This window comes from Chaetodon auriga, chromosome 5 (genome assembly GCF_051107435.1).
Source record: "Chaetodon auriga isolate fChaAug3 chromosome 5, fChaAug3.hap1, whole genome shotgun sequence".
NCBI lineage: Eukaryota > Metazoa > Chordata > Actinopteri > Chaetodontiformes > Chaetodontidae > Chaetodon > Chaetodon auriga.
In genome coordinates this window covers 27997816-28025797 of record NC_135078.1, presented here as the reverse complement: position 1 = coordinate 28025797, position 27982 = coordinate 27997816, and the positions used below count along the sequence as shown (strand labels likewise).

Genomic DNA, 27982 nt, shown 5'->3' with positions numbered 1-27982 from the left:
TTTCTGTATTAGTGTGGATGTTCCCTTTAACAAGCCTCTGCGCATGCGCGCTGCGCAGGTCTCCTCGTGATGACAGCAAATGACAGCAGTGCTCGCTCCTGCAGAAGCCAGTGTGAGACGGCTAACCGCCAACGAACTGTCCCTCTGATTCGAGAAATCTTACGAACAGCTGTGTTTAGAGAAACTGGGATCAACCAGTACACGCTAATCACGTTAGGTAAGTCGCCGAATTCATGTTAACATGTTTTCTTGATCACATTTGGTCACTAAGGAGCTTGCAGCCTGAAGCTAAGCTAACGTAGCTAACTAGCTTATCGTTAGCTTACCCTGCTTGACTAGCAAGCGTTAGCCGAGTTGAACTTGGTCAACGTTAGCAGGCTAACGCTAGGTTAGCCACTTCACCAGTTTGTGCTCTTTCTCCAAATCAGTGCAAACACAAGTCCGTTTTCACTCGTAACAACCAGTGTAGCACCTGGGTGTCCTGGGCTGTGTCAGTTTCCTCATAGCGTTTAGCTGACCGAACGTTAGCTACGTGCTTTATTAGCTTTGATTCTCTGGTCGTTTGATGGTAATCCAAGACAAGTTTACCAAACGTTAGCCAGTAACTTAACCTAAAACATGTCGATTTGTTGGCTGCCTTCCTGGCTAAATCTAGGCTGGCTAATGTTTGTACACCGTCTAATCAAGGACACTATAAACGTGCAGCTTAACGTTAATATCACATTAACGTTAAAAATGTTTCGGCTTATTGTGTCAAATGTGCCCCCACCCACCCATGGAGCCTGCGACAGGAATGTCTAAAGTTGTAGCCTGTTAACATAACCGCTCAGACCTGGTATCTGTACCGTTAAGGCTTGTGAGGCCTTAGGATCTAATGGCTTACTGTCATTAAATATCATAACTTAAATATTTAATCAGTAGATATAACCGTTAACCCTTTGGAGCATAGAAGTACTGCAATTATCTCCTCATCTTGTCCAGTATTACTATTGCAATTAGTCGTAGACAAGATAATAAGTCAATTAGGTTGATCATTTAATTTATTTTTGTTAATTTCTAATGTTACTTTCCTTTAAGCTTTTTCTTTTCCTTTGTTGTCACTGTTGGTTTTTTGCACTTTGCTGTTTTATATCTAATTGAATGCTTTTGCCTTCTTACTATTTGCCAGACAGAATAAGCTGATAAAAGACCTGGATGCTCAGTGATCGTGTGGCTGAAAGCTTAAACGATGAAAATGCTGATGAATTACAACCCAAACATACAGTCATTACCTCTTTGACACTAACTACTGTCACAGTGAACGGTCCTGAATTATCCAAGCCTGAGATATCGCTCACCACTAAAGGACTAACTTTTCACCATGATGCCACCTCACTCAGCTAATCCTAATTTACATTTTATCTTCAGAAATCAGTTTCAGTTACTCACTACATTGTATGATGAAGTCTTACTCATAATTCGATTGAGGTTCAGTCAACAGAACTTTCTTTCCTCTGAAGTGATGACTACAGATTGAAAATGAGGTCATTCTACTTTATGGTTAAGTTCAAGTGTGACCAAGGGTTGACACACTTTCTGCTTTGTAACTGGATTTATGTGAAATCTTCGACTCATTCATTACTTAGAAAAAGGTTCATCTTTTCTTGTTCGGATGCACAATACTGAAAGTTTTGCACTTAACAAACAGCAGCGATGATCATTTCACATCGTACACATGACACATTCTGCACCTGATGCTTGGTTTAATGTTTCATTAGCTCCTGTCCTCATGTGTTTTATACTGTCTATGAGAATCTGCAGTCACTAAAGGAGACGATGGCATAGACATTGAGAGCTGGTGGCGTGTGTGTGTATCTGCGTATTTGTGCTGTTTACTTCACATTGTTATGGCAGCTGCTGTACATCTGTAGGATTTTGTTTGGGCCCTCATATTGGACACTGCAGATCCAGTGTTTTCATAATTTCCATGATGACATTACTCTCAACAGTGTAGATTGTGTCTATGGCAACAGGACATGGTTCAACCCGCCTTCGTGGATCTGTCAGAGGCTAGACTGAACCTGAACCTCTTCCCCATTTGACAGGGTCTCCCTTGAACGTGTCAAATACTTGTAATTGTAGGAAGCTGCCCTCAAGACAGCAGATTAAGTGACAGCGCCCGTGTTAAACTGGGTTAAAATCCATGGTACCTGAGTTTACAGTACAAGCTGTGGCTTTTCAGCACATGATGGACATCTGATAAACAGTGTCCCATGTTAATGATAAATACTGTTTATCTGTAAAACGTCTATTTTCCGCCCTGTGATTAACTGCATCTCCGAGCTGATAACGATAACGAACAGTGGAGTCTGGTCAAGAGTTCTTGCTTGAACACTGTTTTCTCAGCTGAATGTGGAGGAGCCACATAAAACAGGTCTTATCAGCCCTTCATAATGTGTTTGGTGTAGAAACATGAATTTAAGAAGATTGCATTGTGTTTTTCTCTTTTTGCCACCATTACAGCTTCTTGTGTCAGGGCTGGTGGACATTGTCAAACGTTCCTTTGGGTCAGTGGGGGCTTTGAGGTTAGAGAAGTGGATGTGCAGCCAGAAGGTCACATTTTCCATCCCTAGATAAATCTAGATGGCATAAGTGAGAGCAGTACTTACCCCAACCTCACATTCACCAACCAAGCAAACCTAAGAATCTGACCTAATACTCATTGTCAGCCTTCATTTCTTGGCAGTTTTTTTAATCGATGGTGTTGAAACTTTTCATGCGGTGCTGGAAAAGTATTGAGGTTCAATAGCCAGCCCGAATGGTAGGAAAGGTCACCATAAACCTCACATAGTAGGTGTTCATTATTTGCTTGCTGAGCAGTGTAAGACATTATCTGAAAAGGAAGTGTGAAGAGGATGTTAGCTCAAACCGTGAATACCTTTTGTAGAAAGTGAAATCCTTTGAACATCTATAAAAAGCACTTGTTCCATTTGTGTGTGTGTGTGTGTGTGTGTGTGTTAGATCATGAAGTGGGAGGAGAGGGCTGTGTTCCAAACACTTTGACTCTGCTGCTGTGATATCTACATACATTTTTTGTCTGTTTTGAGTGCTGTTTTGTGCTTCACATTTCAAAAATAGTTCCCAACGGTTAAATGTTTTATTGAATGATTTAAGCTGCTGGATTTGTGCTGGCATTTAAAAACCTGTTAGTCTTTGGCCTGCCTTTTGTCTCCTGTGCTACCTTGTTGTCATAATTATGGTGCTTACAGATGTTGTGGTTGAACGCTTGCTCCTCTGGTGTCTCATGTGAACTGTGTTCTTTGGCTGTCCTGCCGCAGTGACATTCACCGTCACACAGCTCAGAAGGCTGCAGATTATGCCGTCCCTCTCGCTGTCTGTGGTTTGGTTTCTCTTCTGCTTTAGAGTTCCTCAGTGCTCTCCATGACTGACTCACCAGGTAGCTTTATGCACTGGATTGTATCGGAGCTGACGGGCACAGGGGGCCATGACAAATGGCAGTTAACCTCTCTGCTAGCCACTTAATAGCCTAGCTGCCTTTTCACTTCCCTTCCAAGTATGTGAGGAATGTGTTTATTCAAGAACATGAGTGTATGCTTGGAAGTGCACCGTGTGTGTACTTGTTAGTCTATTACCTGTCACTTCATTCAGATTTAAAGTTTAACAAAAGAAACCAAAGAAGAACAGCCCAAGAGTACAAGAGTTGACAACGACTTTAAGATCAAACCTGGTTGTTGGTTTTAGTGCCGCCCTCTTCTGTTTCAAGTAATATGATGTTTAATTCAGATGCTATTAGTGACTGTACTGTGAGAAAGAGCAGACTCAGATATCTGGAGTCAAATGATACCCAACTGACAGAGGAAAGGGTTGTCTTATTTATAATGTAGAGCTGAAGCGATTAGATGATTTATTGATTCGTTGATCAACAGAAAATAAATTGGCTAATGCTTTAGTGATTGTTGAGGTCATTTTTAAGAAGAAATGCTCAAATCTTCCTGTTTCCAGCCTCTAATGTGAATATTTGCTGTCTTTCTCAGCCATCTGTGGTAGAAAATGGAACGTTTTTGGGTTTTGGACTGTTGGTCGGACCAAAAGGAAAGCTTTGATGGACATTTTTCACTAATTTCTGACATTTTATAGACTAATTAGTCAATTACAGATTATTTGATAATAAAAATGATCATTAATTTCAGACCTAATTAAAATAAAAATATTTTGTATTATTGCAATTAGGATTTGAATTTTGAGTTAAACACAGCTGCATTATAGTGTACTTAAAAGACATTTATGAAGCATTAGGGAGAGTAAAGTGTTACTTTGATGATCAGCTGTTGATTCTTTTTAATGAGTTGTTTAGCCCTCAGAATGTCAAGAATCATGAAAACTCAAAAGTGCTATCACAAGTACACATTAATAATTTGATTTCTAATGATGTGAAATGATGAAAGCAACACATTTGGAAAACTGTTAACAGCAAATGTTTGGTATTACTGATGAATGACTGAGAGATTAATTTCTCGAGACACTGTCGACTATGTTTTTGTTGACTGATTGGTTGCAACACTTCCTGCAGGTGGCCATCTCATTTCTCACATTTCTTGAAAAACAATATAAATATGCTTTTTTCCCCCTAACCATAAAATACCATAGCAAATGTTTCTTTGTATTACAGTGGTATTTAACTAAAATTGGTCTTTAAACTTTTCTAATTTACAAAAATGACGACAATATACTGCAGTAATTGGAGATCAGTAATCAGTTTATTCTTGGTTTGCCAAGGGAATTCATTGTAGAGCCTATGTGTTTAAATCTGCATAACCAATTTGATTTGTCAGGCATATCAAATCTAAAGTTGCGGTTGTCTGTTAGCTTGCGAGCGCTGACACTGCCTCGCAGTCATTCCCACTCTGAGGCAGTTTTCTCCAGTCTAGTCTCATTCTCCTCCCAGAGCCATAACTCCACAGCTAAATCTGTCTTTGCTATGTTAGCAGCCAGCCACAAAGAGGCTTTTGTGCAAAGGATTCACCAAGAAATCATTCAGATTTCATGCACTCAGCTTGGTTTGTATGTCTTGGCTGTGTATGTTTGGAAAAGGGAGAGTGATTTGCATATTGTGCTGTGCAGCGTCTCCTGAAGCTTGTGAGACAGCGTGCTTTTGCTGCTGTCGTCGGGCCAGCGTGTGAAGCACATGGAATGCAAATGACTTCCCTTGTATGACGCGAGCATCATGTGTGAGCTTGTGTTCAGCCAGACCTTAACAGAAACAGGAACCATTTCCAGCTTTTCCTCTAAATACATTTAGTCTTAAATTCAGCATAACTCAAATCATAAATACTGAAACTATTTGCTGCTTTACCGTTTCATGAAAAACTAAATTCAGGATGTGCTAAATTAAGTTAAATTACTGTGTAATACATGTTAACCATAAGTTCAGAATGCTACAAATATGCTACAGCTGTGCTACCAGTACACATACTAGGCAGTCCTGCAGTGACTAGTCCCAGTCTAGAAAGTTACACCGATGATGTGGTGAATCAGGGGTTGTTTTCTCAGACTTGACTCAGCATCTCCAGAGCTGTCTCAGACATTACAGTACTGCGTCCACATGCTGAATAGTACTACTAACCATGACATGTCAGTTGACTTTTATTTGTATAAATGTAAATTGGTGGAGTTCCCCTTTAACACTGCTGACATTGGTCTGTTAAAAGGTTATTTGAGCTTTTGTTTGTTTCCCTTCCACATATTAAACCTTATTTACCCATGTCTCCTCCATCTTGTCCCATTTGTCCTCCAGTCATTTAGCTCTCTGCCTGTGTGAGCCGGTGAAGATGGTGAAGCCAGACATCCACACTCTGGCCCACCACCTGAAGCAGGAACGGCTGTACGTGGCGTCCGAGAAGCAGCTGATCCAGAGGCTCAACAGCGATGTGCTGAAGACCGCTGAGAGGCTGTACCGAGCTGCATGGATCGCCAAGCAGCAGAGGATCAACCTCGACCGTCTCATTCTCACCAGGTCAGATCTTCAGTCCGCTCTGGCCTTTGAAAAGAAGAGCTTAAATATGCTTATTTGCTTTCTTTGTGCATTAAGTACAGAGCTGGAGCTAGGACGTTATTAGCCTAGCTTTCAATAAAGATTGGAGTTAGGGAGCTCACTGCTGCTCAGGATGTCTCCAAGGTTAAAACATGTGTCTAAAACTCACATGAAACCAGACCTGTGCGATATGACGATACAAAATAATTTATCATTTCATATTATGGTCTATTTTTTATTTGTCTCACTCCTTACAGCACTATTTTTCATTATTTTGATGACAGTATCACAGAACTACCTACTGCATTTTGCTTGAAATGAGACTCAACGTTCACACAGTGTCTCTTGACTGTGATAGGAGTTTTTGCCTTTTTTTTTGATATATATTAGTCATGAAATGACTCTGTCCTACAGTGCGGAGGCCTCTCCGGCTGAATGCTGCCAACATGCCAAAATGCTGGAAGACACACAGTTTGTCGATGGCTACAAGACTCTGGGCTTCCAGGAGACCATCTATGGCGAGTTCCTGGCCCGGTTGAGGGAGAATCCCAGACTGGTAGCATCGTGTCTGGTGGCAGGAGAGAGGCTGAACCAGGAGCACACCCAAGGAGTCATCCATACAGTCTTCACCTCACTTTATGGCAACTGTATCATGCAGGAGGATGAGAGCTACCTGCTACAGGTCAGAAGCCCTACCTGCACCTAGTGTTGTTCATTTGAAAAGCTCTGATTGGCTCTTAGTAAGATGAGATGTTTTTCTCCGGTGTAACTGTCTTTCTTACCAATTCCCAGGTGTTGCGATACCTGATAGAGTTTGAACTGAAGGAGAGTGACAACCCTCGCCGTCTACTGCGACGGGGAACCTGTGCCTTCAGCATCCTTTTCAAGCTCTTCTCCGAGGGCCTGTACTCAGCCAAGCTCTTCCTCACCGCGACCCTCCATGAACCCATTATGCAGCTGCTGGTGGAAGATGAAGACCACCTGGAGACTGACCCAGCCAAGGTGACAGAACGCCTCACTCCGGCCCAGCAGGAACGTTTTGGAGAGAAGGGCTCTGAGGGCTACAAACAACGGGTGCAGGCAGCGGTGGAGGCCAACGAAGCCAAACTGGTAGCTCTGGTCAACAAGTTTATCGGTTACCTGAAGCAGAACACCTACTGCTTTCCCCATAGCCTGCGCTGGATTGTGTCACAGATGTACAAGACTTTGTCCTGTGTGGAGCGTCTTGAGGTGGGCGAGGTGCGCACCATGTGTACAGACCTGCTGCTGACCTGCTTCATCTGCCCTGCTATAGTTAATCCAGAGCAGTATGGAATCATCTCAGACGCCCCCATCAACGAAGTGGCCCGCTTCAATCTAATGCAGGTCAGTGGCACAGCGTGTATTTTGTTCACACGTCGAGGAATCATTCCGTGGTGTAGGCTGATGTTGCATACCTTTGTCGTACAGGTGGGGCAGCTTCTGCAACAGTTGGCCATGGCTGATGATGATGCAGACCCAAGACGTAAAAGCAGTTTGTCCAAATTTGACAAGGTGTGGGAGCCATTGTTTTTATTGACTCCAGCCTTAATGAACACATTTCCTCTCGGAATACAGTTGGTTCACATTTCTTCGCTTCTGTCTGCAGAGTTGTGTTGCTGCCTTTCTGGATGTGGTGATCGGCGGAAGAGCGGTCGAGACCCCACCCATGTCCTCAATGAACCTCCTCGAAGGCCTCAGCAGGACTGTGGTCTATATCACGCATAATCAGCTGCTCGTGCTGGTAGGCTCTTTTGCAGCTGATAAGCTAATGTTGATTCAAATCTTTTATACATTTTTAAATCATAGTTCGTAGTATTTTTGAGCAAATGTTACTGTTGTTACATATGTCCTCCAGTCAGTGCTGTTCATGGTTTATTTGTGACCAGTTGCCTTTGCAACTTTTCTGTGTTTCTGTGTCCCTTATTGTCAAATTACATCGTTTAACAGCAGTTTAATTCTGAAACTGTAGGTCAGATTTTCAAAAGGAAACTATACAAGTGAGTCACCTTTATTTGAATGCCTTGTAAGTAGTAAGATCACCTACATGTAGGTGAAAATAGAGGAGGTTGTCTGGCTGAACTGCAGGTGAATCAGCAGAAATGAGGCAAGAGGAGGCTTAGGCGTTAACTCACCTCGTGACCGTAGTGTGACCCTCAGCACATGTTATCTATCAAGACATGATGACGTTTGTCAGGACATAACGCAGCTCAGGTGCCTTTTGGTTTGTTTGTGTATGAACGCTGTGTGTGGCTTTCTTTGCCTCCATTCATTGAAACATAACTTCTCTGTGAACTCTAATAAAGCCCACCGACAGTTTAGATTGATGTTGAACAAGACCTTGGCAAGTGCAAACTTGTCATCTTGCACCCTTTCTGAGAATTACTGTTGGCTCCCAGTGATTGATTCATTGTGATGGTCTGAGGAATAATGTCTTCCACTTCCTGCACAGGTGGACTTTGTGCGGAGTGTGATGGCAGGGGACCATCTCCGGGAGGAGGAGCACATGGCTCTGGAGACCCTGCTTGCCAACGTGCCCCAGAGTCGAACTGTGAAGAGCAACAGTCTGGAGCTCACTCCCTCCAACACCCCCCAGCTCTCCCCAGCCACCACTCCTGCCAATAAGAAGAACAGGCTCCCCATAGGTACCTGCCTCTGCGGCCTCTCAGCCTCTGTCCTCCTTCCTCTGTGGTTTTTACAGTGATTGTATGTATGTGCTCAAAGTGATGCAACCTCTTGTAATTTCCTGATATGAGGACATAAAAGAAAAATTTGCTTTATAGGACTATCACAATTTGAACCAAGAACTGTAAGACAGAAGTGTAATATTTTGTCTAATGAGAAGCAAAATAAACAAGTAGAGTTGAGTGGTGATGGCTAGTGAAAGGCCTGTGTTTTATAGGAAGCTAATGAGCTTCTTCTCAGCTTGTTATAAAGATAATTAGCATGGCCTGGATTGAGGCTCAATTACAGAAATGACAACCAATTAAATTACCAAATATAAATGAACTCATTTTAATTGGAATGGATGGAAAAGATGCATAGACTACCTTCATTAGCATTCTCAAGACAAATGATGCTGTAGCAACACCCCCTTAATTAGAAATGAACCACTTGTGCTTGCTTCTCTGAAATATGACGTTTTACACACAATCTTGACTTGATACTTGAAATACTTTAAATTCTGAGATGTACTCTGTATTCTTTCTCCACCTCCCTACCTTGTCCTTCTCCTTTCTTCTTGTGCTGCCAATGAATGACCAGGACAACACTTAGCCGCTATAACATCCTGGGACCCCACAGCCACCACTCTGTCTGCTCACATTCCATTAGTAACCCCTTTTGGTGGGTAGCCTGTCAGTCGTGTTCGAGCTGGAGAGAACTTAACCCATGTATCTGTTGTTTTCACCCAGCTGTGTGTTAGATAACACTCATCTAGTCCATGCTGCTAGCTGCACAGTGACCTCCCTGCCTCGCCACTTCTACCCAGCACTGCTGTCATCCATGTGCTCTCACCACGCTTGCATTGCCTTGCACAGTGCTCAGGCTCATTATCAGAGCTGAGATGTTTTTACACTCATTTCGTTTTCTAAGTTTTCCCTTTCTTGCTTCCTCATTCAGCGGATTATGGCTTTTCATTACCAGGTAGAGTGGGGAAAAATCTGTTTTCCACCTTTGCTCCTTCTGGTCTGTGTCTTAGTCGTGGTCAAAGTAAATGAGACACTAGCGCAGTTGCTTTCCACAGTGACAGTATCAAGGCTTTTGAGTGATTCTGTTGGCTCTTTGTCAATGACTCCGAAGACGTGTAGGGTTTCAGTGTCAGATCTCAAAGGAGATAATGTGTCGTCGTTGAAGAATATGTGATATAACCAGCATCCTTTTCATGTTCTTCATGTTGTTCATTCCCTGTGCACGCTTTGGTGAAGCAGTGTTCATATGAAACACAGCTCAGGATGAGTTTAATGTGGTCACACGTCGATTGTATTTATGTAAGTCTTATGATGATTGGAGAAGAGAAAACCTGTTCATAGTTGTTCTTTCTGTTTTTTCTAATACGTCCAGTGGATGGAGCTAAAGAATCAGTGAACATTTGCTGGGCTGAAATATGTCAGAGTGGTATGAATGGCTTGAGACTTCCATTATGTCAGGTCTGCCATTTTAATCCCAGAAAGACTGCAGAAGAAGTCAGCTTATGCACAGAATACCTTTTTTTTTTTTTACCGGTGTTGTTGAAATAGTATGCCAGATGTAGGGTCTTGTTTTCCAGAGACGTTGTGAACAAAAGCTTTGTGTGCGCTTTGTGTGTCTGTTTTCAGCTTGACCAGTGAAGTGTGCACAGTGGGAGCACCATTTTCAGATTTCAGAAACATGATTTTAATGCTAAAAGAAAGCTCAGCCTTAATTATTGTTACTAACTGTCTAACATTGAGAAATGAGCATAAAGTCGTCTTTTATGTCACACCAGTGTTTAGCTGCGTAAGGAAAGAACTGGGAAACATTGTCTTTGTGAAACTGATGAAGCCATTATGACTTATGGCTCAATTGGAAGTAAGAATTTTATCTGCTGCTAAAGTCATTCTCATTTCTTATGAGCAGCAGTTTGGACGACTCATTGGTGTGACATACAGGACGAGAGTTTTGGTTCTCTGCTGTTAATTTTCACAAATAGTTTGTTTGTTTGGTGAAACATGAATTCTTGATTATGTTGCCTAAATTATTTTTAGGTGTAAATCATAGCAGCGTATTTTGTTATTTACTGTCCTCTCAGAAACTAACAATGTTTCCCTGTGAATTCTCTCCAACCGGCCAACCAGCAGCTGCTCGGAGCCGCAGCCGTACCAACATCGCCCAGGAGGGGGAGGCAGAGGCCAGCTCCCAAGAATCCCTGCAGGAGCTGATGCCAGAGGAGGTGCTGGTGATTTCACTGGGAACTGGTCCTCAGACCGTCCCTGGGATGATGTCAGAGAATGAGGTAATGTGACTTGAATTAATGTGCTCGTTTGCAGGAGACATGATGATGTGATGAATTCAATGTAATATTTTTTCCTGTCACTGAAGGGGAGGAAGACTCCCTCTCAGAGCTGGTCTCATGCGTTTTGTTGAGCTTTGTGTGTGCTTACAATGTTATGCAACCGATAAGAAACGTTGCTTCTGATGTAAAACTGACTCCTCTCTCATCTCCTGCCATCTTTGAATGAGGTAATGCCTCTGGCTGCAATGACTCGGGGCAAAGCAAGTGTGCTACCAAACTTAAGTGATATATATATATATTTTATGTATGCATGTCCTCTCTTCTGCTCCCCAGGTTTTGAACCTGCAGATGGCTGATGGGGCCCAGGGGGATGGCCATGCTGATGATACTAAGCTGCATGGTAAACCAGACAAAACCCTGCGCTTCTCCCTCTGCAGTGACAACTTGGAAGGCATCTCAGAGGGTCAGTCTGCAGTCTGATGACGCATAAAGCCAAAACATGGCAAAAACAAATCGCGGCCATGTTTTTCTTTGATATTTTCAGAGTAATATCAGAACGCTGGGAAAGTAACAAGTGTTTTTGGTTGGGGAAGCTCATCATTGTATGAAAAGTCTCCATCTGTTTTGTTGTCTTGTCACACAGTTATAAGGACAAAAACACACAAATAAACAAAAGCAAACAAAAAAGGAGACTGATGAAACCAACTTTTACACTCAAGTAAACATTTTTGAAGGTCACAAGGTCATAACTGGTGTATGAATTCACTAACTGACTGATTTGTGACCTCAGGTCCATCCAATCGCTCTAACTCTGTGTCCTCTCTGGACCTGGAGGGAGAGTCTGTTTCTGAGCTGGGAGCCGGACCGTCGGGGAGCAACGGGGTGGAGGCTCTGCAGCTTTTGGAGCATGAACAGGGTACGAGTGTGCATTTCAAGTGTTGCCAAAAAGCTGAGCTGGAAACATGAATATAGATTTTTCAGAATCAGTGATTTGTAAGCAGATGAAAGACATTGATGAGTCCGTCCCTGTCAGAGTCCAGCCTAACGCACACTGTGTGTCTCCTTCAGCCACCACTCAGGACAACCTGGATGACAAACTGCGCAAGTTTGAGATCAGAGACATGATGGGTCTGACGGATGATCGGGACATTTCTGAGACTGTCAGCGAAACCTGGAGCACCGATGTGCTCGGCAGTGACTTCGACCCCAACATGGATGAAGATCGGCTGCAGGAAATAGCAGGTACGGCTTGGCTGTGTTTCCTGTGTCTGTAGACATTCAGTTCACGCATCAGTGAGAAAACGGATTGATCTGCACAGCCTGTGTGATCATGGCACTTTTCATGAGATGAATTTTCTGCACGTAGCCACATTCTCTGACTGTCGATTCAGTAGATTTAGGGAAATGTCATCACCTTGTGGTTTGTGGGTGAAATAGCATCACAGGGCAGGTCTTCAGTGTAGCTCAGGTTCTTTATAGAGATGCACTGGTTACACACATATGTGGTCCGTGTCGTGCATTTCTTCACGTTAGTTTTCTGTGATTTAAAAATGAATTCAGATGCATTTCAGCATGTACAGTTACATTTGTGCTTAAAGTAACGCCATAGGTCTTTCCTCCTGTGTCTGTGAACAAGGTTTTTTAATACAGCGCAGTGTGCTTTGTAATTGGGTAGATGTATGAAATGTTCAGTGCCATTGCTCTGATGGAATGTCCTGTCTCACTATCAGGTCTTAACTTTACATGATGATCAGTTTGGCTCTTGCAGCATCTCTAGTATTTATGCTTTTGTGCTTGAAGAAAACTAAAACACTGGATAACAGTTGGTAATATTCATCTTTTGATTGTGAAGTTTGAGGATGAAGCAGAAAGTTTCAGTCTACTGACTCTTCGATTTGACTGAATATGCAGTTATCTTCCAGTTCATACGGACGCCTTCAATAAAAATAGACTCCATAAGCAAACCAAATTATTTTCTAGTGTCTGAAGTTAGCATGCATTATCACCATGACATTAGGTAATAAGTCCATGTTTAATCATAATGTGCTGGTTTATAGATGAACGTCTTCAGTCGATAGTGGAGGCAGGTTCAGCCTCTGCGCTCCGTCGAGCCAAAGCTATGACAGTGAACAGGGGTTGTAAAGATAACCAGTTCATCGTCGTCGTGTTGGGAGTGAAATCAAAGACCCTTTGAAACCCGGTTTGAGCGGCCAGTGCGTGCTGACGAAGAAGAAATCTGATTGGAGCTGCATTTCAACCTGGCTCCAATAGTAGCTTTGATTTCATTTGTAAAAATCATATTTCATGTGTTTTTTTTGCTGTCCAGACTCGATCTGGATACGATCTGGATCTGCCCTGAAATGGATTTGAGCTGCTCGCCTGAACTAGGCCTTCGTCTTCGTGTTATTCAGAGCCCATCTTGTCTCCTCTGCCTCAGTCTTTTTCGTCACAGCCTTCCCCCCTGCCCATCTCTATCCTTCTCTCTCTCTCTCTGACATTCACTCAGTCCCTGCAGTCTTATTGACCTTGGTTCCTTCTCATTTGCATCCACCATTTTTCATTCTTCGGAATATGGCGTTGGGGGACTTTTCCATCATTAAGTGAATTTACAGCGATTTCCTTATGTGTTTTCTCCAAGGGATTGGGTTATGAGATGCACATTAAATATCCATTAATACCTCATTATCCCACTGATAAGATTACCATGATAATGAGGCAGAAATTCTAATTGTTTCACTTCTTGTTGTGCCACTCATTTAATCATCCACCTGAAAGACAAGTACTCTGCGCCCCTACCTTGAAGACTGTAAACACGGACAGCAGGATAGAGCTCTCCCACCGTCATTGAGAGCCCTGCCCCCGCCAACATCAGTGCACACTGTTGCCTGGGTGCTGGCATGCATGCGTGCTCATGGCGTGCGTGTGCCATGAAGTGGAAGCATGACATACCAGGGGGCGCGGCTACCACAGCTCCACTTTTTGGTCTTGAGCCTTGGCCACTGACTCCCACTCACACCTGCTAGCTCTTTTCCCCCTCCTCCGCATTCTTCCGCCTTGTTAAGCCACGGCTTCCCAGATGGAGATGGAGGGACATTGTGCTGAGGACTGCGTGGAAGGGTGGGCGAAGCGGTAATTTGGTTGTGAGTAATGCTAGGCCTAATCAGCGGCTCAAAGTCATGGCCCCGGAGGCCAGGGAAGGGTGAGATATTACCATTAACCTCTGACCTTTGGCACAGTGGTATATGTGCCTGTGGGTCCCAGCATGAAATGCATGTGACCTCCAACTCTCTCTGCGTGTCTGTATACAAAGCTCACTGTCTCTGAAGCCTCGTCCACACACAGAGGGTTTGTGTGGAGCTTTGGTCGTTTCAGGGCATACATTCAGGGTTGTTTGACAGTCAGACCTGAAGGCATACGGTAAAGGTGATGGAACCGGTTTTAATTAAGATGTAACATGAAATCATTTGATACCATTTAGTGCTGAAACAATTACTCATGGATCAAAAGAAAATGAATTATAAATAATAGAAATATGCCCGTTCCAGCTCTCATGTGTGACAATATGCTGCTTGTCAATGTCTTTATGTCTTAATAAATTGAATATCTTTGTGTTTTGACCCGTTTCAAAACTACCAATTTGGATATTTTACTCTGAGTGAAGTTGAAACGGGCATTTAAAAATATTTAGACTAAATAATTAATTTCTTAATTGGAAAAAAAATTGACACATTAGTTGACGATTAAAGTAATCATTAGTTGCAGCCCTAGTACCAAAAATAAAATCAAAATTTGATGAAATGGAGCATTAATATGAACATGCATGTAACTGAAAAAGGCCTCAACTTCACATGTTGCTCATATTTAAGGTCTGAATAATTTATTAGAGCTAATGACAGAATATGAATCAACACAGCGCCTGCACAGCACTTGGTAAAGAGCAAAAAGGTGCCTTCAGGATGACTTTGTCACTTTAGAGGTGCCTTTTTGCTGCTCCAACACTTTTCCAGACGAAATAAAAAAGCTGGTTCATGCTTTGGAAGGTTAACTCTGTCTGTCTCTGTGCTCTCAGGGGCAGCTGCAGAGAACATGCTTGGCAGCCTGCTGTGTCTTCCTGGCTCGGGTTCAGTGCTGCTGGACCCCTATGGCTCCACCATCTCAGAGACCACAAGCGAGGCCTGGAGTGTGGAGGTCCTTCCCAGTGACTCAGGTAGGGAGCCAGGTTCACCCTGTTGTCGTGGACTGTCGTCGTCTTCATCTCCACGGCAGGCTCAGATGTGGGCCTGCATGCATATTTATGTTTGTTCGATGCAGTGGGGGCTGGGACGCCAGGTGTGGCCGCACGGCGTTCCATAGGAAAAACGTGTGCGTGCATCTGTCATCATATTTGTGTGAACTTGTCTGTCTTTCAGGGCAGATCTGCGTGTGCCAGTAAAAGGCAGCTCAGAGTTTCCTTAGAGGGACCACCAGGTGTGTTTGCACCTGTGGTGGAGCAGTGGGGAGGGAAGCACGAGGACGGCAGCTGTCCTCAGTCAGTTTATGTGGTGTCAGTTTTTTTTTTGATCTGGCTGCGTCGCTCTGAGAATAATGTTTACATCGCACATTGTTCGGACAGTAATGACAGAAGGCATCCGTTTACGTCTGTGTGCTGATAGAAACACACTCTAAAAATCAATATTATACTTTCTTTGTCTGTTTTTACAAACTGAACATTCGCCAAAGCTTTTATTAATGAGAGATTATGTGCTTAACTCCCCGTTTTGAAAACCAGTGTTTTGTGAAAATCAGCAGAGTGTTTTATTAACTGTGTTAAGTGTTTCTTTGAAAAGCCTGGGCCTTATGTTAATTGAAGTAGTACACCACTTCAATATGTGCAGTGCAGAAATGACATGCATGAGTGTCTTGATTGCTTTTTGTTCCGTTTGCTGCCCCTGTTCTGCTCAGTAATAGCACGATCGGAGGCTTGCTTCGAGTACGGCGCTTGTTTCATGGCTAGGCAGCAGAAAACTACACTCTGAAGAGCACTTCACCAACACATTATTACTAACGAGCATGCAAATGAGTACTGCTGTTAGTATGGAGCCTCTGGGTTCGACCCAACAGCTCCATTGGGTAGCCAAAGAATTGGCCGTACTACCTTTATGGTTTGGTTTGGCAGTTATAAGACACGGTAATGTATGCTTTGTTTGATTTCATGCATATGTGTGCACTTGGTTTCTCAATAATCATAACAGGGGGGGCTTAGAGAGAGAAAGACCATCATCTGGAGCAAACTGCCACACGTACAGCGGATTATGAGTTTCTATTAAATGGTGCTTTATCCACACTTCAAATGAGCAATGAACAAATTCTTGTCTCAGATGGCTTTTTTCAAAGAGAGAATCAGTTTTTTTCCTTTCGGGTCCGTTTGCAGAAGCCCCAGACCTGAAACAGGAGGAGCGTCTGCAGGAGCTGGAGAGCTGCTCAGGGGTCGGCAGCACCTCGGATGACACCGAGGTCAGAGAGGTCAGCTCGAGACCCAGCACACCGGGCCTCAGCGTCGTCTCCGGTATGAGCCTGACCTCCTCTCATCTCCTCCACCTCACATCTTTTCTCGGTTCTATCTCTCTTGTAATCTGTTCTCCTTCTCCTTCTATAAGTTGATGAAGTCATGAATTCACCTGCGTTCTTAAATCCTGCTCACATAAACCGCCCGTTTCTCGCGCCCCTTGATTCTGTGTCGAGTGGTCACGTTGCTGGGGGGTTTTAACCAGTGTAATGGGGTCAGTGGGAATGTTTGTGTATGACACAGGCTGTTGCTGTTTGTCTTTTCCGTGGGCTCAGGTGGACGTGCTACGTTGACATGCATGAAGTAGTATCCTAGATTAAGAAGCCAGCGGTGATGTTCCTGGCTCAGCTCACAGGAAAACGTCCCGCGGGATCCGCTCGATGGATAGTCTGCATCTGATGATCACTCTTATCTGTGTCTTTCCTCTAACCCATGGGAGCTTACGCTACCAATTTAGAGTTCCCAGTGGGTTCCCATCTCAGAGACACCATGCAGTGTAGTCTAAAGAGAAAAATATCCTCTTTTGTTTGAGAGACACTGAACATGCAGGTTCTGCTTTTTGACTGCTGCCAGGCTAAAGTGTTTTCCTGTCTGGAGTTGCTTTTGTCCTGAATGTCTGCAGCTGTTTTTGTGTCGTTCGGTTTCCGGCTGCAGGTATCAGCGCAACCTCAGAAGACATCCCAAACAAGATCGAGGACCTGCGGTCAGAGTGCAGCTCAGACTTCGGAGGGAAGGACTCTGTGACCAGTCCAGATGGGGAGGAGTCAGGCCACGGTAGGGTAGTGTCACATCCCCGCTACGCTAGCTAAGCAATCATTCCAGTGTCTGTTATCCGGTCTGAACAGCATCAGCCAGAACCATCAATCCCTGTCACCTTCGCAGCTGCCACCAAGCTAAATTACTGAGTAGTTCTCAACTATTGTCATTGTTACGTGAAGTTAAAGTTTAGGGTAAAATAATCTTTGTCATCCTGGTTTGTTCTAAGTTTTTTTTAAATAGCAGCAGTGTGTATTTGCGAATTAATTTCCTAAATGCTCTTAATTGTCTTGTACCCGCTTGTGTTTTTACAGGAGCGCACCATCTGACATCTCCACCATCGCAGACTGATTCCTTGCTGGCCATGTTCGATCCCCTCTCCTCTGCTGAAGGTAATTTACACTCCCAGAATGTTCTAGAGCCAATCAGAGCTAGAAATGAGTGTCATTAAATCCCTGCCCTAATGTCGTGGGCTCACAGAACAGCTTGAGCTCTGTGAAATTAACCAACGGAGCGCGTGCGCCCCTCGCACGAGCCTTACCACAATTACCGAACTTATTAGAAGTGCAAGTGAGACGTCATTTCATTTGTCCCTTTTAATGTCCCAAATTATTCTTAGCGGTCATCGTGTCTGTGCGTTTTGTTTGTAGTGCAGGTGGAAATTGTGTGAGAGAGGAATGGTCGCGGCTGTGTGTCTGTGGCAAGGTGAAGGGATGACAGGTTGAGAGACCTCACCCCAGGCTCTTTGGCACTGTCCCCTTGTCCCACTGTGCTCATGGCACGAGGCTGCCATTGGAAGCTTTTCAGGAGAGAGAGCGTACCCTTGGAACAGGTGGCCTACCTACACCTAGGGCTCATCTCCCACCAACATCTCTCTTTAGCACTCTTTCCCACTTTTGAGGCGTTTTTTTCCACTGGTTTTATAATGTTTAACAACTACTCTTTAGAGACAAGTGAGATTTTGTGGTACAGAAGAACACTACGTCTTAGTAAACCTACTTGTAGAATTTCATTAGACAGTTTAAGGCTTTAAAAACACAAATATCTGTTTGGGGAAAACAGTATTTGTGAAGCCTGTGCATTGGGCTGGTAAGTAAGTAACTTGAAGCAAACAGAATATAATGAAAACTGCTCATTCGAGGTGTGCAGGGATGTTTACGTGTGCTCTATTCCATCAACGCTTTTATTCTGTCTTTTATCCCTTCAGGTTCCTCCACCGGAACAATAGTGAGGCCTAAAGTGCACTACGCCAGGCCCGCTCACCCTCCCCCCGATCCTCCCATCCCTGAAGCCAGTGCCCTGGGGCAGGAGACACGCCACTCTCTCTTCACGCCTCACTGCCTGGCCCAGGCCGAGCTGGAGCACACCAAGCAGCGCCACTCCTTCCCTGACAGGCTGGTCCGTAGCCGCAGCTCTGACATCGTGTGCCCAGGCCGCCGGCCCACAAGTGACCCCGGCCTTAACCGGCGGGTGGCAGTCGAAGAGCGCGACCCTGCCGGGGCCTTCGCCTTAGGGCCGTCCTCGTCCCCCAGCAAGGACTCCCTGAAAGGAGAGGTATGCATGGACGGCGGAGTTCTGAGTCACTAACGTAGATGTTTTTTTTCTTTCTCTGCTGAGGAACAGCTGGAAAACACATAAATAATTACATTTGCAGTGAGTTCCAGCTGTTGTGTCTAATAATTCTCTGACTGTGTCGTGGTAATTTCCATCCAAAGGCAGAGGACAGGAAAGACAGTGACGACGAGAAGTCTGATCGCAACAGACCCTGGTGGAAGAAACGCTTCGTGTCAGCCATTCCCAAAGGTAAGGCAGCCAGGCGCCTGGTCAGCGCGAGCATGCCCCCTTTTCTAAACTGAAAAATGACCTTTTCTGCATTTAAAAGTGATCTGTTTGATTGCTGCGCTCCTTTGTGTTTTGTTGTGGAAAAAAGTTCTCCTAATCGCAACTGACAGGAAATATCACACTTTAAAGAGCAGAGCGAAAAGCAATTTATAACGTGAGAAAGAGAATGATGATGCATGTTGTCCACTCCGCTGCTGATGCTCCAGTTGGAAAATTATGTTTCTTGTTGTTTGAAGTTACTCCAGAGACGTGTCCAGTCTTTTTTCTCTCACGTCTCACTGGCTGCAGATTTATATAGACTTTTCAAAGCTAATCAGTCATCAGAGGAGCTTTAGCTGTGTAGATTGTATGGCTGTAGCCCTCCCAGCAGTGCTGTCAGCCAGCGGCTAATGGTCATTAGATAGACCTTTCTGTCATCAGCGCTGATAGATGACACATCTCTTGTTGCAGTTCTACTCTGCAACCATCTCTCATACATCTGTCTGGGAAATAATGAGCTGTGCCCACACAGAATGGCTGCTTATTACTCTTTGAGATAATGATGTTTCTTAAGTAAACATTGAATTGATATTCATAAAGTGGAAGAGCAGAGAGCCGTGAAGCTTGAACCACCAAACCCGCTGAATCTCCGTGGAGCCCGTTGTGTTTGTCCTGTTGCTCTGCATGGTGACGCTCGGTCAGCTGTCCGGCTGAGCGGCAGCCTGTGTGTGAAAGGCCAACCCTGTCTGTTGTGTTCCTCACAGTGCTGTATTGGACGGCTGAGAGTGATGTCCCAGGTAACGCTTCCACGCTGTCGTCATTGAGCTAGCTTTACTGCTGGAGCCGGCGGCTGCGCGCCCATGCTGCTTTGTAGATGTGGCCTTAGAGCTGTAGAGCTGTGATGTGACATGGTGTAGCCTCCCCACACTCCTCATCCATGCATCCGTTTTACCACCCTTTTTTTTTTGTTTTTGACACAGTATGTTACCATTTTACTGTATGGAGAATACAGAATATCAGCGTAGACACTCGACCCAGTGTGTCCCGTGTGTGTCATCAAATTGTAGACTGTCTCTCTCGTTTGTCCTGTTGGCACCTCTGTGTTAACAGGACAAGCACCATTCTGCGTATTCACCTCGATATTGACTGGACTCAATGAGTTACAGTGGACCTTTGTGATATTCTGCTATGAACCAATGGTTAATGCACCATTTCAATATTCTTTTGCTTTTTTCTTAAAGTTTTACACTGGACTTTTGTTGGTACTGAATGATCATACATCCAATATTGAGATATTTAGTCTCAATGCAAACCATGAAAACACAAAACAAAGATTTAGCAAAGTGGCTGTCAGCAGGTGACTCATGATCAGCTTGTCATCCAGTGAGAGTCAAAGTCTTGTCAGTCCACCAATCGTGTCTCTCCTCTGCAGCTCCCATAGCAGCGTTTCGGAAAAGGGACAAGCAGGAGAAAGACGACATTTCCCAGGAGCGTATCCCACAAGGTCTGTCCTGCTCTGGTTTAATTACGCTCCTCATGTTCCTGAACGCATCCTGAACGCCGCGTGATCTCTGTCAGAGGGGCTTTAATTTTAATGCATCTTGTTTGTCGTGGGCTCATCAGACGACCCGCTGCCCAGACAGAGCTGTCAAGCACAGGCAGCTGAAGACATCCTGGACAAGTACAGGAACATCAAGAGGACCAGCCCGAGTGATGGAGCCACCGGTGGAGCTTCGTACGACGGGACAGGAGGTCAGGAGCAAACACCGTGTGCATCTGCCGACCGCACCGCGCAGTAGATTGATTGTGTGTTTTACCTGTTTTTGCATATGTTGACAGATCTTTGTGTTGAGGACAACGTGCACGACTCTCCCAGAGAAGACACTCTGCAGAACATTTCCACCGATGACCTTCCAGACTCAGCCAGCCAGACAGCGCAGCAGCACGACTCCAAGTTCTCATTCAGGTCTGAAATTTGCATCCTGCAGAAAACCACAAAGCCCAATTTACACTCCGTGGACACGTCCTGGTTTCCATAGCAGACGTTGGTAGCCGTTGCTGTTAATTAGAGTTGTTTTTCTCTGTTTGTGTGCTCCAGTGATGCAAAGAAGAAGCTGCGGTTGGCGTTGTGCTCTGCAGACTCGGTGGCTCTGCCCATCATGGCTCCTGCAACCACACGAAATGGGCTGCCCGACCACATGGACTCTGAAGGTAAGCCGGCCTTGTGCATCTGTGCTCAAATCTATCCTGTAATAGTCACTGAATTCACAGTAGCCTGCTCTTTCACTGGTGGGAGCCTGGAATTGAACAAGTATCACAGAGGAGCTGTGTTGTTATTTCACAGCATTTTCATTCTTAAACTGGCTGCCATGACAGAATTTTACTTATTGTAAATTATATTAAATTATACTTTATTAAACAAAAATGGCAACAAACTCAAGATTAGGTACATTTCTGACAAAAATTTTGTTTTTAATCACACTCTCATTTCCGTTTGAAGTCACGTTATGTAAAAAATAATATCCTGCGTGTCAGAGGGTCGCAGTGTTACCTTATATATTCTGATAAACAAACAGTCATTTAACTTCATGTTAGCTTAAGATAAGGCCAAGTTAATGTGACGTGAAACACATGAAGATGAAGAATGTTTGTATACACAGTGAGTGGAAACAGGGTTTCCTGTGGCTGAGTCTCGATGAGGAGCAGCAGCTGCTGTTCTGTTGTTGGGAGGCTCCAGAAAAGATTCGGGGAGACGTCCCTGAAATAGTGGGTGCTTTTATTAAGTGCTGTCTGCCCAAAGATTAAATCACTACAGCAAAAGAGAACCAAACACGTCGCAGATTTATACCGAATCATCAATATGAATGAAGATTTAAATGAGTTGTTCTGCTCATCTGAAGTGTATTACATGGATGTTTCTTAGAAAAAGAGGCGTTATGTCCCTCCAGTTTATCATTATGTGCAAAAGAAGGAAAACATTTGTCTGAAACCATCTTGTTCAGGTGTGGCTGTTGCCCTGTGTGCGACATGAATGTCCTTACCTGTCCAAGTGATGAGCTGCACTACTTGTGTTAACAGACGTTTCATACTTGTGCTACACTTTTGTGGCCTGTTGTACAAAACTTTCATCCTCTGTAGCATCAGAGCTACATGCAAAACAAGCTAACACTCAGCCCCGCGTGCTGGTGGTGCCGGACAGGTATTAGAGCTTCTGTAGTGACAAATAACTGCTGAGGACATAAGCACAGTTCATTTACAACATGTTTGGAGTCAGACTGTATTATTTTAGAACTTGGTACCGTCTAATAGACTTTGGGTATCTTTGTCACAGCTCCCCATGGGGAGCAGGGTACAAGACCTTAATGTTGGCAAGCTTCCAACCTGCTGAAAGTGTCCTTAAGCAAGACACCAAATCTGTACCACCTTCACCTTCTGACTGGCCCTCCAAGGTTTGAGGCAAGGTTGGAAGAGTGGGGGATGTTAAAAGAGAATTCCCATATGGTGTCAGCGAAGTGTCGCATTATTAAACCAGCGAACGTATTAGAAATACTCGTGTAACCACACAGATTCATACTGGTCCAACACAGAGACTCACAGCAGCTCTGCAGGGTCCTCCTTCACATCCTGAAGCGGGACATGCTGAATAACGTGACGTCCTCTGAAATGGTCGACAGTAAACCCATAAGACTCCATCTGAGCAGGCTGATCGGATTACAGCCGCCAGCCGCTCCTCTGTGGGCCGCGAGCCGTGTTGTCTGATGCCGTCTCCCTTTCGTCCTCTCCCTCAGACAATGAGATCGTCTGCTTCCTGAAGGTTCAGCTAGCAGAGGCCATCAACCTTCAGGATAAGAACCAGATGGCCCAGATCCAGGAGACCACGCGCTGCGTCAGCCGCTTCGACGCGCGCACCTGCAGGAAGCTGCTGGCTGCCATCGCCGAGGATTACAGGTAAGTGTGGCGGCCTGGGGAGACGATGCAAGCCCACATAACGGGTGTTTCATTTTGTTATCTTTTCTTTCTTCAGCGCACGATGTTTTAGGCAGCCAGCAGTACAGCGGCAATAATAAAAGAGAAATGTTTGTGTGCATTCCCTCCAGAAAGCGGGCGCCGTACATAGCTTATCTGACCAGATGTCGTCAGGGCCTGCAGACCTCTCAGGCCCATCTGGAGAGGCTCCTCCAGAGGGTGCTGAGAGACAAGGAGGTGGCAAACCGCTACTTCACCACTGTCTGCGTCCGGCTCCTTCTCGAACACATGGAGTCCAGGATGCTCGACTTCATCAAAGGTATCTGTGCATGTTCACCTCCAGGGGAACTCGAGCCTCGGCGAGCACTTGTTTGTCCTATTTTGGCAAATTATACATGACAGTTTAGGTCGTAGATATGATGGCGGTGAGAGTGAAATTCCCACATCTGCTCAGAGATTTGTTCCCTTCTTCGTATTAAACATCAGAACGTGTTGTTAAGTATCTGAAGTCTCCACGCTGCACCTCCTCAGAGCTCGACTCTCTTCAAACCTCCCTGTTGTTGCACAGTCGAGGCTGCAGCTCCGTCCTGTGCCGCTGTTACATCTGCTGTTTCTCTGCCCCCCCCCAGCGTTCCAGGGGTGCACAGCAGCCGATGACAAGACAGCAGCGGTGGAGGATTTTCTGCGCTACTTGTATGGCGCCATGGCCCGTGATGCCATTTGGCAGTATGCAAGCGAGGACCAGCTGCAGGACGCCCAGATGGCGATCGAGCGCAGCGTTATGAACCGCATCTTCAAACTGGCCTTCTACCCCAACCAGGATGGAGATATTCTCAGAGACCAGTGAGTGGCTGGGACGGGCTGGAACTGTTCCATTTGATTTCAGCTGTTCAGCTGGATCCAAAGTAACGTCAGTCACAAAGTAGACTTTGAGACTGCACCTAGAAAAATGTGTGTAACTGAGTGTGTTGGTAGATAAAGACGTCATGTTTCAGGTCCCGTCTGTTTTATTGAGCAACAGCGTGTGAATATGTGGAGTTCAGAGAGGAAAGCTTTACATCACGTCACACCTTCAGAGTAAAACTGATCAAATATGATTCAACTGAAAGTCAAATCCTGCATGTATACACTGTACAGCTAGTACGATGCTAGAAATGATGAATGCTAATGTTAGCTGCTAACAGGCCAGGCAGCTTCAGGGGTGCCTTTCCTTTAAACGCTTAACGAGTCACTGGATAAACTCGCACAGACTGTCGTGTTTGGGTTGATGCGTCTTCAGCAGCTGCACTGTTGGACAGAATGCGTCTCTTTGTTGTCTTGAACTGAGCTGTTTTGTCTCACGCAGGCTTTTCCATGAGCACATCCAGCGGCTCTCAAAAGTGGTGACGGCCAATCACAAAGCTCTTCAGGTCCCAGAGGTATCGCATTCATGCAGTCACGCAGGCTTGTCGGCACACGTAGCTCCACAGAGCGTTCTTCATTGTTTGAGTTGTTTTTGAACCTCGTGTGGCTGCAGGTGTACCTGAAGGAGGCCCCCTGGCCCTCGGCCCAGTCTGAGATCAGGACCATCAACGCGTACAAGACACCACGGGACAAAGTGCAGTGCATACTGCGCATGTGCTCCACCATCATGAACCTCCTCAGTCTGGCCAATGAAGACTCCGTCCCTGGGGCGGATGACTTTGTGCCTGTGCTCGTCTTTGTCCTCATCAGGGTGAGTCTGCCCTTCGGCCTTAAAGCTCAGTCGGTGGTGAGCCGTAGTTTTGAGCAAACTCTTCAGTTTCCAAGGACGTTTACAGTCAGTATTGATCATTTATTAACTTTTTATGACTGTAGACTGAGAATAGTCAGAAAATCTCTCCCCTAACGACTGCACTGTAACTGCAAGGCTGCTGTCTGCTAACCTGTGTGGATGTATTTTACATATTTACATATTTATGATTGTAATCTGTACGGCATTGCGTGAGGTTCTTTCAGCGGCTAATGTGGGCCCATCCCCACATCTCCTCCCCTCCAGGCAAACCCGCCCTGCCTGCTGTCCACCGTTCAGTACATCAATAATTTCTATGCCAGCCGGCTGAGTGGGGAGGAGTGCTATTGGTGGATGCAGTTCACCGCGGCGCTGGAATTCATTAAGACCATCGACGATCGCAAGTGAAGCAGAACAGCCACCTGTATGGGCAGACTGCGGGGGAAGGAGCCGGGAGACTGGGAGACTTCCCAACCAACTGCTCCCTCTGCACAGCTTAGAAAACCTGGCCCTCAGCCTGCTCTTTATTTGTATAGCTTGTACATAGCCAGAGACGTTGAAAGATTGCAAAATATATATTATTGTACGTTTGTGGACAAATCCAGGTTTTAGCCGTGCTGAAAAAAAAAAAAAAAAAACGGCCTTGGGGGAAAAATTGGCAATATGTTAACTTTGAACCTGATTTGGATTTTTCCTTTTTGTCTCTTCAATCATGTTTCACTTTCGGGGTCTGTAGTAGGAATTGTATATATACACAACTACCATTACCAATATGACATTAAATCCACCTAAAAGATAATCCTGATGTAAAGGGACCAGACTTCCTTCATGTGATCACTGATCTTTTCCCCCTGAGTGAGAGGGAAGGGCTTCCAATCAAATGACAGTGCAGTGTTCATTCAACGCGTTGTGACGGCGGTTTACAGCGCGTGATAGTTACTGACGGGATTTAGTGACTCATAAACACTGAGATCAATTCACAACAACCGTACACTCGCAAGGTTAGCGCATCAGACAGCAGGGCAGCTTATTTCAGGAACTGTTTACTTCATCTTATTCCCAAAACCGAGCGTGTCAGTGACAATTTGGACGAAAGGGCCCACGTATTTATATGAAATAAAATGTATTTATTTCTGTAATTCTATTTAATGCTTTGTTTATCTCATTTAAGAAGAAAACGCAGATGCATATCGTGCCCATTCAAGATGTCTGAGGCAAGTCGTGTGACTGTAACGAACCTGCTGGGAAAGCCAGAGTCGGGAAGGCACCTTAGCGGCCGCTAGCCCTCCGCTGTGGACGCCGGCCGGTGATCAGACAGGCTCGACTCACGCGCAGAGCAGCGGTGGCATTTATGGAAATATTGAACACAGTGCCTTCGACGTGGGGCGCTCTGTACAGGTAGTGTTTTTTTTAACCCAGCATAGCTATGAAACCCACACACACACACGCACACCAACACACTCCAATGGGCCAACCACGCACCGCCACATCACTCAGTCCCTTTAAGGCAAGTGTCCAGATGTCCCCTTTGCTTTCTAGGTCCTACCTCAGAGTTGAAGCCAATGAGCCTGATACCGGTCTGTGCACAGTCACTGTCCTGCGTTGGTTGACAACAGAGTACTGGATCCTTTTTGCACTGGTAAAAAATGATAGTAAAACTTTGAGGGGATGGTGGGAAAGGTGGATGCTGAGCTGCTGTGATGCTCGTCGTGGTCACCCTTAATCAACACAAGCCTTTGTTAGCGAACAAAGACCTTTTGTTTTCTGCTCTCACGCCTGAGATGGTGAACCATTGGATATTAGCTCTCTACCTCCTCATAAGTTCAAGAAAGGGACTCGTGTTTATGTGCACTTATGCTTTTTTTTTCTCCCAGTTTGGCGTGCTGTGATTTCCCAGTGTCATTGTATCTTTCCAGTTATAGTACGAGCATGTCTTTAATTATCCAGAAGTGACTAAAACTCCTCTCGAAACCCTCTGCTTCATTTTTGCCACCTGTATCATAGTTTTGGATAACCCACGACTTCTCACCCTGAATGACCTGACAGCACAATACACAGTAGGATAGAAGAGCAAATAATCAACACTATTGACTCGTTACTGACTTGCGGTTTATGCTAAAGTGGTTGGTGTAGTACGTGAGCGTGGTTTTTATCTAGTGAGTGTGCGTGAGATGACGGTGTGATTGCTTGACCCTCTGCCTCCTCTTGCATGAAGTCATTGGATGGTCTGTACATTCTCAGTCATGACAAACAGTAGAATAGGATTAGCATCTGCCACAGGCCAGTAATTGAACCTGCAAGAGGATGCAAAGCTTCTCTGTGTCCGTGATACTTGCATATCAAACTCGATGATTTATTTTGCACAAACGGATGTTTTCCTGAGCAAATTGACAGGGAGCAGTGCATTCTGAACTCATTTCACCCGAAAATACTGTTTGTGTAGCTGCATTAAGCACCTGACTGTTACTCCTTCAAGCTGATGAACGTTCACGTTTATGGGCGACATCACAAATGCGTTTTCATATCCGTCTGCAGTAGCACATGCACCAGATTCGTACGTCTGTGCAGCATACTTCCTTGCAGAGTCTGTGTAATCAATTTGATGAGAAAACCATGCACTGGAAAATCAAGTTGCAGGTTGCATCTATACTAATTAGGTTTATGTGATGTCACTTTAATTGGAAATACATACTCTACAAATCTGATGAAATGATTTGGACCTGGCTTGTGTTTCAGCGTTTCCTCAGATAGCAGCTACACGTGACCCCGTGAAGCACTGATCAAAACAGCACATCATCAAAACACACCAACGCACTCCGCTGTCATTTTAGCTGATTGTATGCAAACCACTGGACGGTGGTGTCGAGCAAACAGGCCGAAGAGTCTGCTCTGCCAGGCTCTACTGCTCTGCTCCCTGTGCAATTCAAAGGCTGAGCAGAGAAAAAAAAAAAAAAAAAGAGTTTTACATCTTACATCTAATTTTACATTTAACTGTAAGCTTGCACAATTATGACATGCGGGGAAAGCCGGTTTGTCTTTACTGTGATTAATGCATTATGTAATTCTTTAAAAACAATAAAAGACGCAGAAGTTTTTTTTTTCCTTTTATTTTCTTCTTCTGTG

General features: G+C 44.8%; 1 protein-coding gene across 9 annotated transcripts; it reads left to right on the top strand.

Annotated features, from left to right (window-relative positions):
* Nucleotides 1-31: 31 nt before the first annotated feature.
* On the top strand, nucleotides 32-27956 carry gapvd1 (GTPase activating protein and VPS9 domains 1). Of its 9 annotated transcripts, XM_076730394.1 has the most exons (30): nucleotides 79-217; nucleotides 5795-6013; nucleotides 6446-6713; nucleotides 6824-7396; nucleotides 7481-7564; nucleotides 7659-7793; nucleotides 8502-8694; nucleotides 9314-9394; nucleotides 9671-9694; nucleotides 10864-11021; nucleotides 11355-11484; nucleotides 11812-11937; nucleotides 12090-12263; nucleotides 15091-15228; nucleotides 16432-16566; nucleotides 17221-17340; nucleotides 17637-17714; nucleotides 18530-18876; nucleotides 19038-19125; nucleotides 19908-19940; nucleotides 20576-20647; nucleotides 20767-20895; nucleotides 20983-21109; nucleotides 21242-21354; nucleotides 22932-23091; nucleotides 23241-23428; nucleotides 23739-23952; nucleotides 24455-24527; nucleotides 24626-24823; nucleotides 25127-27956. In XM_076730394.1, the coding sequence occupies exons 2-30, from the start codon at nucleotides 5829-5831 to the stop codon at nucleotides 25265-25267; spliced, it is 4485 nt and encodes a 1494-aa protein (XP_076586509.1). In that variant the 5' UTR covers nucleotides 79-217; nucleotides 5795-5828; the 3' UTR covers nucleotides 25268-27956. The 9 variants fall into 9 exon arrangements, with proteins under 9 accessions (XP_076586514.1, XP_076586517.1, XP_076586509.1 ...); XM_076730396.1 differs by lacking the exon at nucleotides 9671-9694 and having other exon boundaries at nucleotides 10867-11021; XM_076730395.1 differs by lacking the exon at nucleotides 9671-9694.
* Nucleotides 27957-27982: the final 26 nt, after the last annotated feature.

Excerpts from the sequence above, each read along its gene's own strand:
- gapvd1 (XM_076730394.1), top strand. The coding sequence starts at position 5,829 with ATGGTGAAGCCAGACATCCACACTCTGGCCCACCACCTGAAGCAGGAA. Across the intron at positions 6,714-6,823 it reads ATGAGAGCTACCTGCTACAG|GTGTTGCGATACCTGATAGA; the intron begins GTCAGAAGCCCT and ends ACCAATTCCCAG. Across the intron at positions 23,092-23,240 it reads GCCATCGCCGAGGATTACAG|AAAGCGGGCGCCGTACATAG; the intron begins GTAAGTGTGGCG and ends CATTCCCTCCAG.